Source organism: Narcine bancroftii, chromosome 11 (genome assembly GCF_036971445.1).
Source record: "Narcine bancroftii isolate sNarBan1 chromosome 11, sNarBan1.hap1, whole genome shotgun sequence".
Lineage (NCBI taxonomy): Eukaryota > Metazoa > Chordata > Chondrichthyes > Torpediniformes > Narcinidae > Narcine > Narcine bancroftii.
Genome location: NC_091479.1, coordinates 104,137,138 through 104,155,686, shown reverse-complemented (window position 1 = coordinate 104,155,686; position 18,549 = coordinate 104,137,138). Strand labels below are relative to the sequence as shown.

Sequence of the window (18,549 nt, the reverse complement as noted above, 5' to 3'; positions counted from 1 at the left end):
ACAGCAGCAGATGACAGACCTGGAGCTCTCCGAAGGAAGAGAGCAGTCCAGCCCCAAAGGCCTTGATTTCGTTATTTTGCTTGCAGAGACCAAATTCCACCGTGAACCAATAGAGCTGGGAGTAAAGGCAGGGGAAGGAGTGAGTCAGCAAGATCTGTACTGTAGAGTCATATTAACCTCCTATTGCTATCACAATCAGTCCAAAAGTCCTGCTCTACTCATGGTTCACCTGGGTAACACAGAAAATAAACTGGGTTTATAATGTTACACGCCCATACCATCAAATACCCATACCATCAAACGCCCATACCATCAAAAGTTCAAATCATTAAATTCCAATTTTGTCAAATGCCCATGCCATCAAACGCCCATACCATCAAATTCCCATACCATCAAACGCCCATACCATCAAGCACCCAGAATGTCAAGGGCCCTTACCATCAAACCACCCATACCGTCAAGCGATCATACCATCAAATGCTCATAACGTCAAGGAACCCATATGACCCATATGACAAGCACCCATACTGTCAAATACACAGACCATGAAACATATATTCCATCAAATACACACACACACACACACACACACACACACACAATCATACACCCATTGTATCTCACATCAAACATTCATATCTTTATACACCAACAACATCACACGTGCACACACACACACACACACACACACACACACACACACACACACACACACACACACACACACACACACACACACACACACACACCTGTAATGTCATGCGTCCCCACAAGATCACATGCACTTACTTATCTGACAATGCAGTCAAGTGTGAGACAATGCAGTTTGGGAAGTGAAATTCTGAAGGGACATGTATAAATGACAAGGGCCTTTGGAGTGTTGACGTACAGAGAGACCTTGGGGAGCAAGTGCAAAGCTCCCTGAAAGTGGTGACACAGGTGGGGAAGTAAGCACTCGACACACTTGCCTTCAATGGCTGAGAATCTGAGTGTGAATTGGGAAGCCGTATGGCAGTTATGCAAAACATTGGAACAGAGGTTAGACCACACTTTGTACTCGAACCCATGTTCTAATGTTCTGTACAACAGCGAGATCTCTGGTTCATTCATCCAAAGGCCTATCTGTGTGAGGATGTGCACCGTTCACCACTGGCCAAGACTGTGGACATTAAGTACATGTGACAATTCCATTAATAATGCAGGGGTAGGAGCCTGAAATGGGAAAGTAAAACAAGACATTTTTTTACTTCAATTGTTGACTTTATTCATGGTATCGGCAGACTTTTGTATTTTACTCTTGAAAAGGAAAAGATTCAGTAACAAATTAATGCTAGATTTTTCCAGTGTTAAGCACAAGTTTAAGATTGTTCAATGAATACCAAGGGACAAATTTTCTCTGGTTTCCACAGTACAGGAAGGATGTGGTCACAAAAGAGAGAGAACTTGTGATGTTGCCAGGAATGGAGGGCAGTAGTTATAAGGAGAGAATGGATAGAACATAGAACACTACAGCACAGTCCAGGCCCTTCAGTCCTTAATGTTGTGCTGACCCATATATTCCTTTAAAAAAAAAGTACTAAACTCTCTCTACCCCATAACCCTCTATTTCTTGTCCATCCATATACATGTCTAAGGGTTTCAGCCTCCACTACCTTCCCCAGCAAGGCATTCCAGGCAACTCTCTGTGTTAAAAAAAACTTACCCCTGATCTCCCCACTAAACTTTCCTCCCTTCACTTTGTACAGACGTTTGCTATTCCTGCCATGGGGTAAAAGGCCTGGCTTCCCACCCTACCTATGCCTCTCACAATCTTGTAGACAGTTTACCTTCATTCTCACTGGAATCAAGAATACTGAGGAGTGACATTACGGAGGTATATAAATTATATGGGGCACAGATAGGATAGATAACTAGAATTGATTTTTCTACCTGGGCAGGAGAGCATAGATTTAGAGGGGCTCAGGTTTAAGGTGGGAAATTTAAAGGAGAACTGAGGGGAAGGTTTTTCATGAATGTTGGATATCTGGAATAAACTCTGAAAAAGGTAATGGAAGCAGATCCATTTACAATGCAGATGATCAAGAGAATGAGGAAGTTGCAAATAAAAGGCTGCGCTGCCAGGGCTGGTTTAATGACTGCACTCCCAGAGCCCATGTAAAGATTGGGCTTCCAGGGTTGGTGTAAAGACTTCGCTACCTGAGCCGGTGTAAAGACTTCGCTACCTGAGCTGGTGTAAAGACTTCGCTGCCTGAGCCGGTGTAAAGACTGCGCTGCCAGAGCCGGTGTAAAGACTGCGCTGCCAGAGCCGGTGTAAAGACTGCGCTGCCAGAGCCGGTGTAAAGACTGCGCTGCCAGAGCCGGTGTAAAGACTGCGCTGCCAGAGCCGGTGTAAAGACTGCGCTGCCAGAGCCGGTGTAAAGACTGCGCTGCCAGAGCTGGTGTAAAGGCTTCGCTGCCTGAGCCGGTATAATGGTCGCGCTGCCCGAACCGGTGTAAAGGCTGCGCTGCCGCTGGTGTGAACCTGGGAGAGTGGAGACCCAGTGCTACTCTGAAGGGTTCAACCAACCGGTCCTAATACTGGCAGCTCCGTAGAGGACTTAAAATGGGCAGATGGCAGCACCTGCACTGGCTGCGGCCTCAAGGGGTAGCAGACTCCGGGGGAGCAGCGGAGCACTGCAGAGCACTTGAAATGGGGAAAACATCCATTTCCTTCCCCACCCCCCAACCCCAATGATAGGAGAAGCAGAGGAGACGACTCTAGACGACCACGGCAGAGGACTAGCGTGGGGCTCAGTGGCTGTGGGGTGGTCATTACCTATGCCTGAAGGACTCACAGAACCAGGATTTATGAGGGTGATGAGGGCAAGAAGGGCCCCTGAAGGGCCTCAGGCGCTGGAGTCTTCCTGATCTAATTGGACATTTGGATCTGGAGTTCGGGCGGCCGATGGATCGAACAGGACTCTGTGGGGCTGCAGAGGCTGCGGGAGTGTTGGAGGAGAATCCACAGGCACCCAGTGACTCTGAAGGGACTCTCTTTTGCTTCTCTTTCTCTCGTACTGTAAGGGACGCCTGGCAACACTAATGGCAACTCTGCCTTACAGCAGGCAGAAGGCAATTTTGTGTAATATTACATTTTCTGTATGGGATATAGATGTCTAGGGTGGGGTAGCACCTCTGGTGGAGGTGGGTGGGTGGCTGTTGTGCCTTTTTCGGGCACTTTTGATCCCCACCTGATGCTCAGCTCTCATCTCTGGCTCCAAGTAGCTGTAGTACATGCAGCGGCCACACACCGATAAATCGTCTTGGCAGACGGGCTAAACTAGGTGAAGGTAACCGATGGGTCTTCGACCTTTAGTGAGGTAGGGGATCGGCCTATCCCAGCGTGTGGCCCTGGCAGATTGAGTGGAAGAGACCAATTCATGGTCCAACGGTCAAGAAGGCAGGCCCAACAAGCGTGTGGAGCGCTAAGAGCATGACAAGACACTTGGATATCTCGGTCATCCACTGCAGCAAGAAAGGTCTCCAGCCGTAACTGCAGTCATTGGATCATGGTGTCTTCTGCTGAGAGAGTGGGGTGGCCCCTGTGCAATGGCTGTTCCACTTAAATCACGCACAGGTTTCTGTTGTACCACAATAAAGGAATCTTGAATCTTTCATCTTAATGTTTCTTGTGTTCTTAAGTTCTATTGAATTCTTCCTTGCTTCAGTGTAAGACCACCAACCTGAAACATTAATTCTATTTCCCGCCCCCACAACCGCCTCACCGACAGGCACTGTCTGACCACTGAGAATTTCCAGTTTGCTTTTCCTTCTGGTTCCTAGAGTGTGTGGTATTTTGCTCTTTGATGAGGTGAAGTGCACCACGCCACTGGCCACAGGTGCAGCGAGAGCTGAAAGCGGCTGATAATTTTGTTCTCATTATTTAAGAAGGGAATTGTAATTGGCAGAGAGTTTTTGTTTTATTTTCTCATTGTTGCTTCTGTTTCAGCCCCCTATCGCTTTCTGAAAAGGGCTGGATAATGAGGGATAATTACCTTATCCTTCAGGTGCGGCCTCTGAGCTCCCCGGGGCATTGTAGACATACTGAAACATCACTGATAAAGGCACATCAAAGGATTTCCTTTCCCCCTACTTAACTCTACAAACCAGTCATAACTCAGAACAACAAGATTTATTGAAATATATCTTCAATTATATTTGTTTTGCACACTTTGTAATCCAAATGAATATTGGACAGCATACAAAATTCATTCTTTTACCAAAGTGTTAACCCATTGATTGAATCTGAGAACAGTGAGAATTCCAACATTGAACACACGACTGGGCAGCATGGTTAGTGTAGCGGTTCGAGCAATTGGGATGGGGTTCAAATCTTGCGCAGTCTGTAAGGAGTTTGTACGTTCTCCCTGTGGCTGCGTGGGTTTTCCCCGGGGGCTCCAGTTTCCTCCCACCGTTCAAAACGTACTGGGGTTTGTAGGTTAATTGAGTGTAATTGGGCAGAATGGGCTCACGGGCTGAAAGGTCCTGTTACCGTGATGTATGTCTAAAAATAAAAGTAGAATCTTTCTTTATAAAAGGAAGTCAAATGTCCTTGGCTTCCAGATGGGTAGTGAAAGTTGGGAATTGTGGTTGATTTGAGGAGTGTGGTAAGGGTGGTGCTCTGGTTCAAGGTCCTTAAAAAAAATCGAGATCAAAGCTTGGAACTTGGCCGCTGTCCAGAGTTGGCAGTAGGGTAAATGAGGGTTCCGATCCTCCACTGTCACAGCAGCGGGAGGGGGAGACATCAGTCTGTGAGTGGGAACAGAGAGAACAGTCCAACAGGGGAGAAGGGGAAGGCAGGCCCTGATCATGGCCCTGTGACTGCCTCTTAGATATGCCCTGCTGATGTGCCCTCCAGTGATGCTTGAGTGGACATCACATCCTCTTTCCATTAATTTTCCATTCAAAAATTCCCAGTGCTTTTGACACACATAAGATATGACAGTATCTCCTACAATTGACTTGCCAGTGGAAGTTACACGCACACACACACGCACACACACACACACACACACACACACACACACACACACACACACACAAACAAACTAACACACACTTAGTGCAACACTGTTACAGCTCCAGCGATTGGGACCAGTGTTCGAATCCCACACTGTCTATAAAGAGATTGCACGTTCTCCCCGTCTGGAAGGGTTTCCTCCAGGTGCACCAGTTTCCTCCCACCCTTCAAAATGAACCAGGAGTTTCTAAGTTAATTGGGTGTAATTGTGTGCACGGGCCCATGGGCCGAAAGGGCCTGTTACTATTGCTGTATGACAAAATAAAATAGCAGCCACGGTTTAACTGAGAGGCAGAAAGAGTACAAAGACATTCTACTCACTGTTGCAAGCTTCTCAATGTATTCATCTGGTGCTCCCAGGGACGCAAGTCCAATTTCCTGTGGGAATTGAGTGGAATAAGGCCATGAGGAGTGATGAGTAAGAACACCCTAATCTGAAATAATTCCCCAATCAGCTGCTAGAATCAGGCCAGGAAGACTAGTCAAAACAGGAACAGATTTTTGCGTTTTACTTTAGGAAGACTAGTTTCCTTTAGTTACTGCATTTGTAGATGAACATTTACCAGCGCTTCTTGTCCATCACCAATTGCCCTCGAGAATGGTGGTGACAATTGATCCAGGAACTGTTGCGAGTCTTGCCTTGAACTAGATTGGAAAAGGATGACAAATTGGCTTCTCTTGGAGAAATTAAGGATAAATATTCCAGTGCTGGTTTTATATGGCCAGATTATTGACTTAGCTCAGCTGCTGTGGTCGGATTTGAACCTATCTCATTATCTCTGTGCCACCACACACTCCAGTTAGTCCCACTGGAAAGAAAGCAACCTGTGGATTTTCCAAGTTGATTCCCATGGAAGGGGAGTCAGGGACAAGAGGGCACAACTTCAGGATTGAAGGGTGTCCATTTAAAAGAGAGAAATTTCTTTAACCAGAGAGTGGTAAATATCTGGAATTTGCTACCACAGGAGGTTGTGGAGGCTGGGTCATTAGGTGTATTTAAGGTAGAGATTGACAGGTATCTAAATAGTCAGGGAATCAAATGTTATGAGGAGAAGGCAGCGGAGTGGGAGAATGGATCATCTTATGATGGAATGGCAGGGCGGACTCAATGGGCTGAATGGCCTACTACTCCTCCTATATCCCATGGTTTGAAAGGTTATTTGGTATTTTGAGGTCTATTCCATCTTGATTGAACCGAGAGGATGTCACAAGTGGTGTGAAGAAGTGTTCACCATCAGCACCTGCTCCCCTACCAGAGTGAGGCTCAATGTAAACTAAAGGAACACTGCCTCACATTCCACTGCAGCCCAATGGGATGAAGTAGAATTTTCTAATTTCAGGTAATGCCCCCTCTCTCTTCTTCTGAATACTATTCTTCCCCTAGACTTTTTCCCACCCTCACTGATATATCTTTGACCACCCACTGCCACCCAGCCCCCAGCCCAGTAGTTCTCAACCTTATTTTTCCATTCACATACCACTTTCAGTATTCCCTATGCCATCGGTCCTCTGTAATTAGTAAGGGATTGCTTAAAATGGAATGTGGATGGAAATAAAAAGTTTGAAAACCACTGTTTTAATCGTCCTTAATTTTTTTTTTAATTTTTTTTATTTTTCACACCATAAACCACATTGACCAAGATACATACATTTTCCTTTTCAAATATATACAGTGTCATTTTCTCCCCCCCCGTCCCTCCTCCCCCCCACCCACCCTCCCTACCTCCCCCCCATTCATTTAAAGTACAAAATCTAAGATACATTAAACCAGTCAAACAATGTTGTCATTCAATAAAAATAAACAAGAAATTCCACTGAGTCAATTCTTTTCATTTCCTTCTCCTTTCGTTAATTTAGATGGTAGATGTCCCCGGTAGGTTTTCTCTATTGTGTTTCATGTATGGCTCCCATATTTGTTCAAATATTTCAATATTATTTCTTAAACTATATGTTATTTTTTTCTAATGGAATACATTTATTCATTTCTATATACCATTGTTGTATTCTCAAGTTATCTTCTAATTTCCAGGCTGACATAATACATTTTTTTGCTACAGCTAGGGCTATCCTAACAAATCTTTTTTGTGCACCATCCAAATCAAGTCCAAATTCTTTGTTTTTTATGTTACTTAGGAGGAAGATCTCTGGGTTTTTTGGTATATTGTTTTCTGTAATTTTATTTAATATCTGGTTTAGATCTTCCCAAATTTTTTCTACTTTCTCACATGTCCAGATTGCATGAATTGTTGTTCCCATTTCTTTTTTACAACAAAAACATCTGTCAGATACTGTTGGGTCCCATTTATTTAACTTTTGAGGTGTAATGTATAGCCTGTGTATCCAGTTATATTGTATCATATGTAACCTCATATTTATTGTATTTCTCATCGATCCAGAGCATAACTTCACCCATGTTTCCTTCTTTATCTTTATATTTAAATCTTGTTCCCATTTTTGTTTAGTTTTACCATTTGTTTCCTCATTCTCCTTTTCTTGCAGTTTAATATACATATTTGTTATAAATCTTTTGATTATCATTGTATCTGTAATCACATATTCAAAGTTACTTCCCTCTGGTAAACTCAAACTGCTTCCTAATTTGTCCTTCAAGTAGGATTTCAGTTGGTAATATGCCAACACTGTATCTTGAGTTATATTATATTTATCTTTCATTTGTTCAAAGGATAATAATCTATTTTCTGAAAAACAATTTTCTATTCTTTTGATCCCTTTTTTCTCCCATTCTCTAAAGGAAAGGTTATCTATTGTAAAAGGGAGTAACTGATTTTGCGTCATTATTAGTTTTGGTAATTGGTAATTTGTTTTATTCCTTTCTACATGAATCTTCTTCCAAATATTGAGCAGATGATGTAATACTGGAGAACTCCTACGTTGTACCAATTTTTCATCCCATTTATATCATATGTGTTCAGGTATCTTTTCCCCTATTTTATCTAGTTCTAATCTAGTCCAATCTGGCTTTTCCTTTCTTTGGTAAAAATCTGATAGGTATCTTAATTGTGCGGCTCTATAATAATTTTTAAAGTTTGGCAGTTGTAAGCCTCCTTGTTTATACCATTCTGTTAATTTATCTAGTGCTATCCTTGGTTTCCTCCCTTTCCATAAAAATTTCCATATTATTTTCTTTAACTCCTTGAAAAATTTCTCTGTCAAGTGTATTGGCAATGCCTGAAATAGGTATAATATCCTTGGGAAAATGTTCATTTTAATACAGTTTATCCTTCCTATTAGTGTTAATGGTAAATCTTTCCAATGCTCTAAATCGCCCTGTAATTTTTTCATTAGTGGATAATAATTGAGTTTATATAGATGGCCGAGATTTTTATTTATTTGTATACCTAGGTATCTTATTGCTTGCATTTGCCATCTGAATGGTGATTCCTTCTTAAATTTTGAGAAATCTGCATTATTCATTGGCATTGCTTCACTTTTATTTTTTTTTAAATTTTTTTAAATTTTTTATTTTTCACACCATAAATCACATTAACCATGGTACACACTTTTTCCTTTTCACACATATACAGTGCCATTTTCTCCCCCCCTCCCTCCTCCCATCCCACCCTCCCTACCTCCCCCCTCCCGTCCATTTAAGGTATAAAATCTAGGATACATTAAACCAGTCAGACAATGTTGTCATTCAATAAAAATACACCAGAAATTCTACCGAGTCCATTCTTTTCATTTCCTTTTCCTTCCGTTAACTTAGGTAATGATTGTCCCCGGTAGGTTTTCGCTATTGTATTTAATGTAAGGCTCCCATATTTGTTCGAATATTTCAATATTATTTCTTAAACTATATGTTATTTTTTCTAATGGAATACATTTATTCATTTCTATATACCATTGTTGTATTTTCAAATTATCTTCCGATTTCCAGGTTGACATAATACATTCTTTTGCTACGGCTAGAGCTATCTTAACAAATCTTTTTTGTGCATCCTCCAAATCAATTCCAAATTCTTTGTTTTTTATGTTACTTAGGAGGAAGATCTCTGGATTCTTTGGTATATTGTTTTCTGTTATTTTATTTAATATCTGATTTAGATCTTCCCAAAATTTTTCTACTTTCTCACATGTCCAGATTGCATGAATTGTTGTTCCCATTTCTTTTTTACAACAAAAACATCTATCAGATACTGTTGGGTCCCATTTATTTAACTTTTGAGGTGTAATGTATAGCCTGTGTATCCAGTTATATTGTATCATACGTAACCTCGTATTTATTGTATTTCTCATCGTTCCGGAGCATAACGTCTCCCATGTTTCCTTTTTTATCTTTATATTTAAATCTTGTTCCCATTTTTGTTTAGTTTTACCATTTGTTTCCTCATTCTCCTTTTCTTGCAGTTTAATATACATTTTTGTTATAAATCTTTTGATTATCATTGTATCTGTAATCACATATTCAAGGTTACTTCCCTCTGGCAAACTCAAACTGCTTCCTAATTTATCCTTCAAGTAGGATCTCAATTGGTAATATGCCAGCGCTGTATCTGGAGTTATATTGTACTTATCTTTCATTTGTTCAAAGGATAAGAATCTATTTCCTGAAAAACAATTTTCTATTCTTTTAAACCCTTTTTTTCCCATTCTCTAAAGGAAAGGTTATCTATTGTAAAAGGAAGTAACTTGTTTTGCGTCAATATTAGTTTTGGTCGGACAAGGGATAAAGGACAACTCAGGAGGTGAAGGGGAGATTGGGGATAAATAAGATAGAAATAGGAGAATAAGGAAAATGTTAGATGTTGTAGGAATGTTGTCTTATAAAGAGTTGAAAATAAGAAAACAGAAATGGAAAAGGAGGAAAGGTAATGATGGAAAAACGGAAAGAGAAGATAAACAAAATATAAAAGGGCTACGCTGAACTATATGTCTTTAAATATTAATGGAATACATAACCAAATTAAAAGGAAGAAACTACCAAATTTAAATGAATAAATGTATTCCATTAGAAAAAAATAACATATTGGTTAAGAAATAATATTGAAATATTCGAACAAGTATAGGAGCCTTACATTAAATACAATAGCGAAAACCTACCGGGGACAAACATTACCTAAGTTGATGGAAGGAGAAGGAAAGAAAAGAATGGACTCAGTAGAATTTCTGGTGTAATTTTGTTGAATGACAACATTGTCTGACTGGATTAATGCAACCTAGATTGTATACCTAAAATGGATGAGGGGGGGGGTGGGGGGGTGGTTTGGGAGGAAAGGGGGGGGGGAGAAAAAGTCACTGTATATGTGTGAAAAGAAATAGTGTATATCATGGCTAATGTGATTTATGGTGTGAAAAATAAAAAAATTTAAAAAAAAAAAAAAAAAAAATAATAAAAAAAAATAAAAAAAAAATATTAGTTTTGGTAATTGATAATTTGTTTTCTTTCTACATGAATCTTCTTCCAAATATTGAGGAGATGATGTAATACTGGAGAACCTCTATGTTGTACCAATTTTTCATCTCATTTATATAATATGTGTTCAGGTATCTTTTCCCCTATTTTATCTAATTCTAATCTCATCCAATCTGGCTTTTCCCTTGTTTGATAAAAATCTGATAGGTATCTTAATTGTGCGGCTCTATAATAATTTTTAAAGTTTGGCAGTTGTAAGCCTCCTTGTTTATACCATTCTGTTAATTTATCTAGTGCTATCCTCGGTTTCCCCCCCTCCATAAAAATTTCCTTATTATTTTCTTTAACTCCTTGAAGAATTTCTCTGTCAGTTGTATTGGCAATGCCTGAAGTAGGTATAATATCCTTGGAAAAATGTTCATTTTAATACAGTTTATCCTTCCTATTAGTGTTAGTGGTAAATCTTTCCAATGCTCTAAATCGTCCTGTAATTTTTTCATTAGTGGATAATAATTGAGTTTATATAGTTGGCCGAGATTTTTGTTTATTTGTACACCTAGGTATCTTATTGCTTGTATTTGCCATCTAAATGGTGATTCCTTCTTAAATTTTGAGAAATCCGCATTATTCATAGGCATTGCTTCACTTTTATTTACGTTTATCTTGTAACCCGACACTTCTCCATATTCCTTCAATTTCTTATATAATTCTTTTATTGATAGTCCTGGTTCTGTTAAGTACACTATAACATCATCCGCAAATAAACTGATTTTATATTCCTTGTCTTTTATTTTTATCCCTTTTATATTATTTACTGTTCTTATCAATTCTGCTAGTGGTTCTATAGCTAACGCGAACAATAAGGGTGATAGTGGGCATCCCTGCCTTGTTGATCTGCTTAAGTTAAATTGCTTTGATATATATCCATTTACTGTCACTTTCGCCAATGGCCCCTTATATAATGCTTTAATCCAATTGATATACTTCTCTGGTAAACTGAATTTTTGCAATACTTTGAATAAATAATTCCATTCTACTCTGTCAAAGGCGTTCTCTGCATCTAAAGCAATTGCTACTGTTGGCGCTTTACTCCCTTCTACTGCATGAATTAAGTTAATAAATTTACAAATATTGTCTGTTGTGCGTCTTTTTTTAATAAATCCAGTTTGGTCTAGATTTACCATTTTAGGTACATAATCTGCTAATCTGTTTGCTAATAGTTTAGCTATTATCTTATAATCTGTGTTAAGTAATGATATTGGTCTATATGACACTGGTGCGAGTGGATCTTTCCCTTGCTTTGCTATTACTGTAATTATTGCTGTTTTACATGAATCTGGTAAGCTTTGTGTTTTGTCAATCTGGTTGATTACTTCCAGGAGGGGAGGAATTAATAAATCTTTATATGTTTTATAGAATTCTATTGGGAATCCATCCTCTCCTGGTGTTTTATTATTTGGTAGTTTTTTTTATTATCTCTTGTATTTCTGCTATTTCAAATGGTTCTGTTAATTTATTTTGTTCCTCTATTTGTAATTTTGGTAGTTCAATTTTAGTTAAAAATTCATCTATTTTGTCTTCTTTCCCTTCGTTTTCAGTTTGGTATAATTGTTCATGGAATTCTCTAAAGTTTTCATTGATCTCCGTTGGATTATATGTGATTTGTTTGTCTTTTTTCCTTGATGCCAATACCATTTTCTTAGCTTGTTCTGTCTTAAGCTGCCATGCTAGAATTTTGTGCGTTTTTTCCCCTAGTTCATAATATTTCTGTTTTGTCTTCATTATGTTCTTCTCCACCTTATATGTTTGTAGTGTTTCATATTTTATTTTTTTATCTGCCAGTTCTCTTCTTTTAGTTGTATCTTCCTTCATTGCTAATTCTTTTTCTATATTTACTATTTCCCTTTCCAACTGCTCTGTTTCCTGATTATAGTCCTTCTTCATCTTGGTTACATAACTTATTATTTGCCCTCTAATGAACACTTTCATTGCATCCCATAGTATAAACTTATCTTTCACTGATTCCGTATATATTTCAAAGTACATTTTAATTTGTCTTTCAATTAATTCTCTAAAATCCTGCCTTTTAAGTAGCTTGGAGTTTAATCTCCATCTATACATTCTTGGAGGGATGTCCTCTAACTCTATTGTCAATATCAAGGGTGAATGGTCCGATAATATTCTAGCTTTATATTCTGTTTTTCTTACTCTATCTTGCATACGAGCTGATAACTAAAATAGGTCTATTCTTGAGTATGTTTTATGTCTACCCGAATAATATGAATATTCCTTTTCCTTTGGGTGTTGTTTTCTCCATATAAAAGTTGCATTTCTTGCATCGATTTAATTATAAATTTGGTTACTTTGTTCTTTCCGTTAATTTTTTCCCCAGTTTTATCCATATTTGAATCCAAATTAAGGTTGAAATCCCCTCCTATTAATATGTTCCCTTGCGTATCTGCTATTTTCAAAAAAATATCTTGCATAAACTTTTGATCTTCTTCGTTAGGTGAATATACATTGAGTAGATTCCAAAACTCCGAATATATCTTACATTTTATCATTACATATCTCCCTGCTGGATCTATTATTTCCTCTTCTATTTTAATTGGTACATTTTTACTGATTAATATAGCTACTCCTCTTGCTTTTGAATTATACGACGCTGCTGTTACATGTCCTACCCAATCTCTCTTTAATTTCTTGTGCTCCAATTCAGTTAAATGTGTTTCTTGCACAAATGCCATATCAATTTTTTCTCTTTTCAGTAAATTTAGCAGTTTCTTCCTTTTGATTTGGTTATGTATTCCATTAATATTTAAAGTCATATAGTTCAACGTAGCCATTTCATACTTTGTTTATCTTCCCTTTCTGTTTCTCCATCATCACCTTTCCTTCTTATCCATTTCTGCTTTCTTGTTTTGAACACTTTATAAGACAACATTTCTAAAACATCAAACATTATCCTTATTCTCCTATTTAAAACTTCTTTAACCCCATTCTCCCCTCCCCCTCCTGAGTTGCCCTTTATCCCTTGTTGGGCAACCACATCTCCCCTCTCCATTTGGATTTGCGAATTCACTCGCAAGCGTCAACTGATTTTGCAGAGACCGTAACTCCTCCCCACCCAGCTCCCCCCCCAGAAAAGATTTCAATTTTCATATATAACAAAGGTCACTCTTTTAATTCCCTCCTTATTCCCTCTATTCCCTTTCATTCCCTTATTAATTCTTATCTATATATATTTTCCTCTAAATATGGATACATTCATGTATACACATATATACATACACATCTATATATATATATACCCATATACACACATACATATAGTTCGTGGTAATTTTTACTCTCATTACATGTCTTCATCTCTCTGCTTGTTTTGTAGTTGTTCTGCAAATTTTCGTGCTTCCTCTGGATCCGAGAATAATCTGTTTTGTTGCCCTGGAATAACTATTTTAGGTATCGCTGGGTACTTCAACATAAATTTATATCCTTTTTTCCATAAGATCGTTTTTGCTGTATTGAACTCCTTCCTCTTCTTCAGGAGTTCAAAACTTATGTCTGGATAGAAAAAAAATTTTTGACCTTTGTATTCCAGTGGCTTTTTGTCTTCTCTTATTTTCTTCATTACTTTCTCCAATATATTTTCTCTTGTTGTATATCTTAAGAATTTTACTAAAATGGATCTTGGTTTTTTCTGCGGTTGTGGTTTCGTGGCTAATGTTCTATGTGCCCTCTCTATTTCCATTTCTTCCTGTAATTCTGGTCTTCCTAGGATCCTGGGGATCCAATCTTTTATAAATTCTCTCATATTCTTGCATTCTTCATCTTCCTTAAGGCCCACTATCTTTATATTATTTCTTCTATTTTAATTTTCCATTATATCTATCTTCTGAGCTAACAGCTCTTGTGTCTCTTTAACTTTTTTATTAGATTCTTCTAATTTCTTTTTTAAGTCCTCTACTTCCATTTCTACGGCTGTTTCTCATTCTTCTACCTTGTCCACTCTTTTTCCTATATCTGACATGACCATCTCTAATCTATTCATTTTTTCTTCTGCACTTTTAATTCTTTTTATTTCACTAAATTCTTGTAATTGCCATTCTTTTATTGATTCCATATATTCTTTAAAAAAATATATCCATTGTCTTGCCTTTCCCTTCTTCCATTTCTCTATGTTCTTCTTCTTCTTCTTCCTCTGGATTGACCATCTGTTGTTTCCTTGTTTTCTTTTTACCCTCTTCTTTCTTGTTGTCGTTACTTTCTCTGTTCTGCACCTGTTGCTGTGCTGCAGGTGTCTCTCTCAGCTGTGGAGATCGACTCCGCAGCTGTTCCCCCCTCCCGTCAGTGTGTTTTTCATGCGCATCGCGCATGTGCGAGGAGTCGCACATTGCGGTTGCGCACTTTTACTCGGCTCCTCGAGCCATTTTTGTAGTCCCGAGCCCGGGACTTCCACTGACCTGAGGGAGCGGGCCTCTCTCTCCGCGGCGGGCCTCCTCGGACAGGTAAGGCCTTCACCTTCTTCTTCCGACGTTCTTTCTTCTTCTCTTCTTCCCGTTGTTTTCGACTTTTCTCTCTTTGCTGCTATTTTCTTATCACCTTTATTTTTACTTTGTTTTAATTATTACTCTTGTACCTTTGTGTTTTGTGTGTTTTTTTTTAACTTTTCCGGAGAGGGCTGGAATTCCCTGACCGGCCACTACTCCATCACGTGACTCCTCCTAATCGTCCCTAATTGACTCGTTATGTGCTCGGTTCCAAAACTCCAAAGGAAATGGGCCAATAACAATTTTTCTCAAGCAAAATATTTCAGTAACAATTGTGTCTAGAGCAGTGGTTCTCAACCTTTCCTTCCCACTCGCATCCCACCTTGAGCAATCCTTTACTCATCACCGAACAATGACGGCATAGGGATTACTTGAAGTGGGATGTGAGTCGAAAGAAAAAGGGTGAGAACCACTTCCTCAACCCATAGTGGAGAAACTCTGCAGGTCAAGCAGTGCACTTTATATAGAAAGATAAAGATTCAGAACCAACGTTTTGGGCTTGAGCCCTTCATCAAGGTAGGAGCAAAATGTGGGCAGGCGGCCATTCTGTCAGAGGCTGTTCTCTCTTAGAGATGCTGAATGTTAATCATTACATTTTGCTTCAGATTGGAGGTCAATTCACAGGACCTTAACAGCGGCAGAATTAAGAGGGGTCTCCACCCCCTAACCCCCCACCTTGCTACCCCTATTGATGGAACTACTGGGATCATTGACTGAAGAGAACTTGCAAAGCCATTGAGGACCCCTACAATCCCCACACACGGAATCTTTCAGCTGCTCCCGTCGGGGAAGAGATACAGGAGGATCAGACTGACCAGGCTGAGGAACTGCTTCTTCCCGCGGGCAGGGAGAATGCTGAACAACCAAAGGAAAGTCTCACACTGACCCCCTCGAGACTCTACTATTTATTTATTTTAATATTTGTATATCAGTACTGAGCATATGTATCCCTTGTCTGCATGTGTGTCATGTCTGAATGTGGGCTTGCAGTGTGCTGCACCGAGGGCCGGAGAATGCTGTTTCATCGGGTTGAACGTGCAGTTGAATGATAATGAAGTTGAACTTCTTCCACGTACCAGAAACAAAGAGGGGCTCTGGCCAAGCAGTTCCCAATACACTTGTATCCCGAGATACCCCTGGGTACATTTGAAAGTCAGGCATGCTTACCTGTGAAAACTGGGCAAAGCTAGGGTTGGCAAAGAGTGGCACGTGTCCCAGCAGCTCGTGGCAGACATCCCTACAGATAGGTCACAACACATTCACATTAGTATTGAAGAGATGATCTTTCTGCTCTGCAAACTTCTGCTAATGTTCTTCATTGTCACATATACCGAGGTACAGAAGAAAATTTAATTCCCTTTGCTATCCAATCAGGTCAAGCCATCCATGAGTACAACTGGTAGTGTAAAATATAATGAAATGTCACAATGAAAAGGTTCACTTAACAGGGCACAAGGGTAGCATAATTTTACTATTGAGAAGTTTATCGTCAGTTAACAGCGGGGAAGAAACTGTCCTTGAATCTGTTGCTGTGTGTTTTCAAACTGCCTGATTGGGGGAGGGTGGGGGGATGCGGGAGAGAGAGTGACGAGGTGTCCTGTCCAATAATAATTCCTTTTGCTCAGCCAATGTATATCTTCTATTTTGACAACCACATGTCTTGTGGGAAATGCAACAGCTAAGTGGTGCAGAGCTAAATTCTGCAAACAGCAATGTTGACAAATTAATGTAAGGGGGAGAGATTTAAGAGGGAGCTGTGGGATTCCTTCTCCACTCAGACAGAGGTCTACATCTAGAATGAGCTGCCAGAGGAACCTGGAGAAGTGGGTGTAATAAAGGCATTCAAAGATATATGGACGGGAAGGGTTTGGAAGGATATGAACCAAATGCAGGGAAATGGGACTAGCCCAGAGTGCTAACTTGGTCGAGTTGGGCTGAAGGGCCGGATCCATGCTGTATGACTGGGTCAGTACATAGCATTTTAATGGTCCATTAATTTCAGTTACTCTGTGTAATGTGGAGAATCTTGTCTGTCACATGACCCTACTGGTGAGTACTAGTTGGAAGTCTCATCACCTGCCGATCAATGTTGGACTCCCCCAGCATTGGTGCACACCTGACCATTGGCCCCTTTAATCACCTAGTGATTACCTGGGCCTGATCCTCCAGCTGACTGTACTATAAAGTCCACCATGTGCACTTCGGTCTTGAGACTAACCCTGCTCCACTCCAGGTCGCAAACTGTGGACACTACACAAGGGTCAGGGCTGTTGTACTTTAGTGTTGTAGATAACATTCAAGCTGTGCTCACGTTAGACAAGGTAGCATATTGCAATCCTTGGTTTGTATAAAGCAGTTGTTAGTATGGGTGGTGTTAAGTCCGATGTGACTGGGTTGTACAGTGTTGTATGAGCGTAAGCAGTTGCTGGTATCAATAGTGTTCAGTCCGATGTGACTGATTATACTGTGTTGTGTGATTGGAAGTACTAGTGTGTGTTATCCCTGTTGCAATCCCCTTGCACGTTTTAATAAAAATCCATCCTGTGTCCAGCCTATGTCCAGACTCTTTGCTCTTTGAACCCATCCAACTTGTTTCCCTTCCCACACAACTCTCAGCAAAATAAAAAACTCCCAGTTTTCAGAAATTCTCCTGGCCCCATGAAACATCACACTCACGGTTCTGGTGTGTACATGGGTTTGGATCCATGACGGATGTACTGCGTGGAATGAAAGACACGGAATGCAAGACCTGCCAGGAAATCACGGGAGGACAGCAATCCGGCCACGGGGCGTAGACGGAATCCGGTGCAAGCTGCAGACCATCACATAAAAGGCAAATTGGTTTCTGCACTCCACACTTCACCTCAAGCACTGTCTCATTTAATTTAATTCAATTAGTTTACTCTTGTAGCTTTTCCTTACAAGTACCTGCTTGGCTGCAGCAAATAAGAATTTTGGTGCATGTTACATTGTACGATGTGAATGATGTTATTACCATGCACTAGAAGGTAGAAGCTAAAGGAGTGGGAGGCGAGACATCAGGGGTAAGTTTTTTTACACACAAAAAGTCGTGGGTGCCCGGAATGCCTTGCCTGGGATGGTGATGGAGGTGGGAACATCAGGGCATTTAAGACACACTTAGACAGGCACATGGATGGAAGCAAAATAGAGGGTTACAGGGTAATCCTTAGGGAGGGTTTAGTACTTTTTTTGGTAAGAATATTTTGGTCAGCACAAGATCATGGGATGAAGGGTCTGTGCAATGCTGTAGTGTTCTAAGTTAAAAGGCATGGTTTGGGAGCTTTAAAGGGATATGGATACAAGTGTCACTAGCTCAGGTGGACAAGGGCCTGTTTCTGCACCTCACTGTTTCCGTACTGACACTCTGACAGTAGAGAAGCAGAGTGTCAGGTGGCAATGGGAACAGGCATCTTGCCCACTCTCAAAATACAGAAACGCTGGGGAACTCAGTTGGTCTTGCAGCGTTCGTAGGAGGTAAAGATATACATCCGGCATTTCAGACCTGAGCCCCTCCTCAGACCTTGAGGAAGGGCTCAGGTGAGAAA

The 18,549-nt window shown here is 40.0% G+C and overlaps 1 protein-coding gene across 8 annotated transcripts in view; it reads right to left on the bottom strand.

Moving 5' to 3' along the window:
- Positions 1 to 18,549, bottom strand: part of pah (phenylalanine hydroxylase) — a 61,223-nt gene that overhangs the window by 8,371 nt on the left and 34,303 nt on the right. For all 8 annotated transcript variants that reach the window (XM_069904405.1, XM_069904401.1, XM_069904407.1 and 5 more), the window contains 4 exons: positions 17,660 to 17,795; positions 16,151 to 16,220; positions 5,381 to 5,437; positions 20 to 115 (listed from right to left, as the gene is read on the bottom strand). In XM_069904405.1, coding sequence (XP_069760506.1) covers positions 20 to 115; positions 5,381 to 5,437; positions 16,151 to 16,220; positions 17,660 to 17,795 — 359 coding nt within the window. The remainder of the gene's footprint in view (positions 1 to 19; positions 116 to 5,380; positions 5,438 to 16,150; positions 16,221 to 17,659; positions 17,796 to 18,549) is intronic.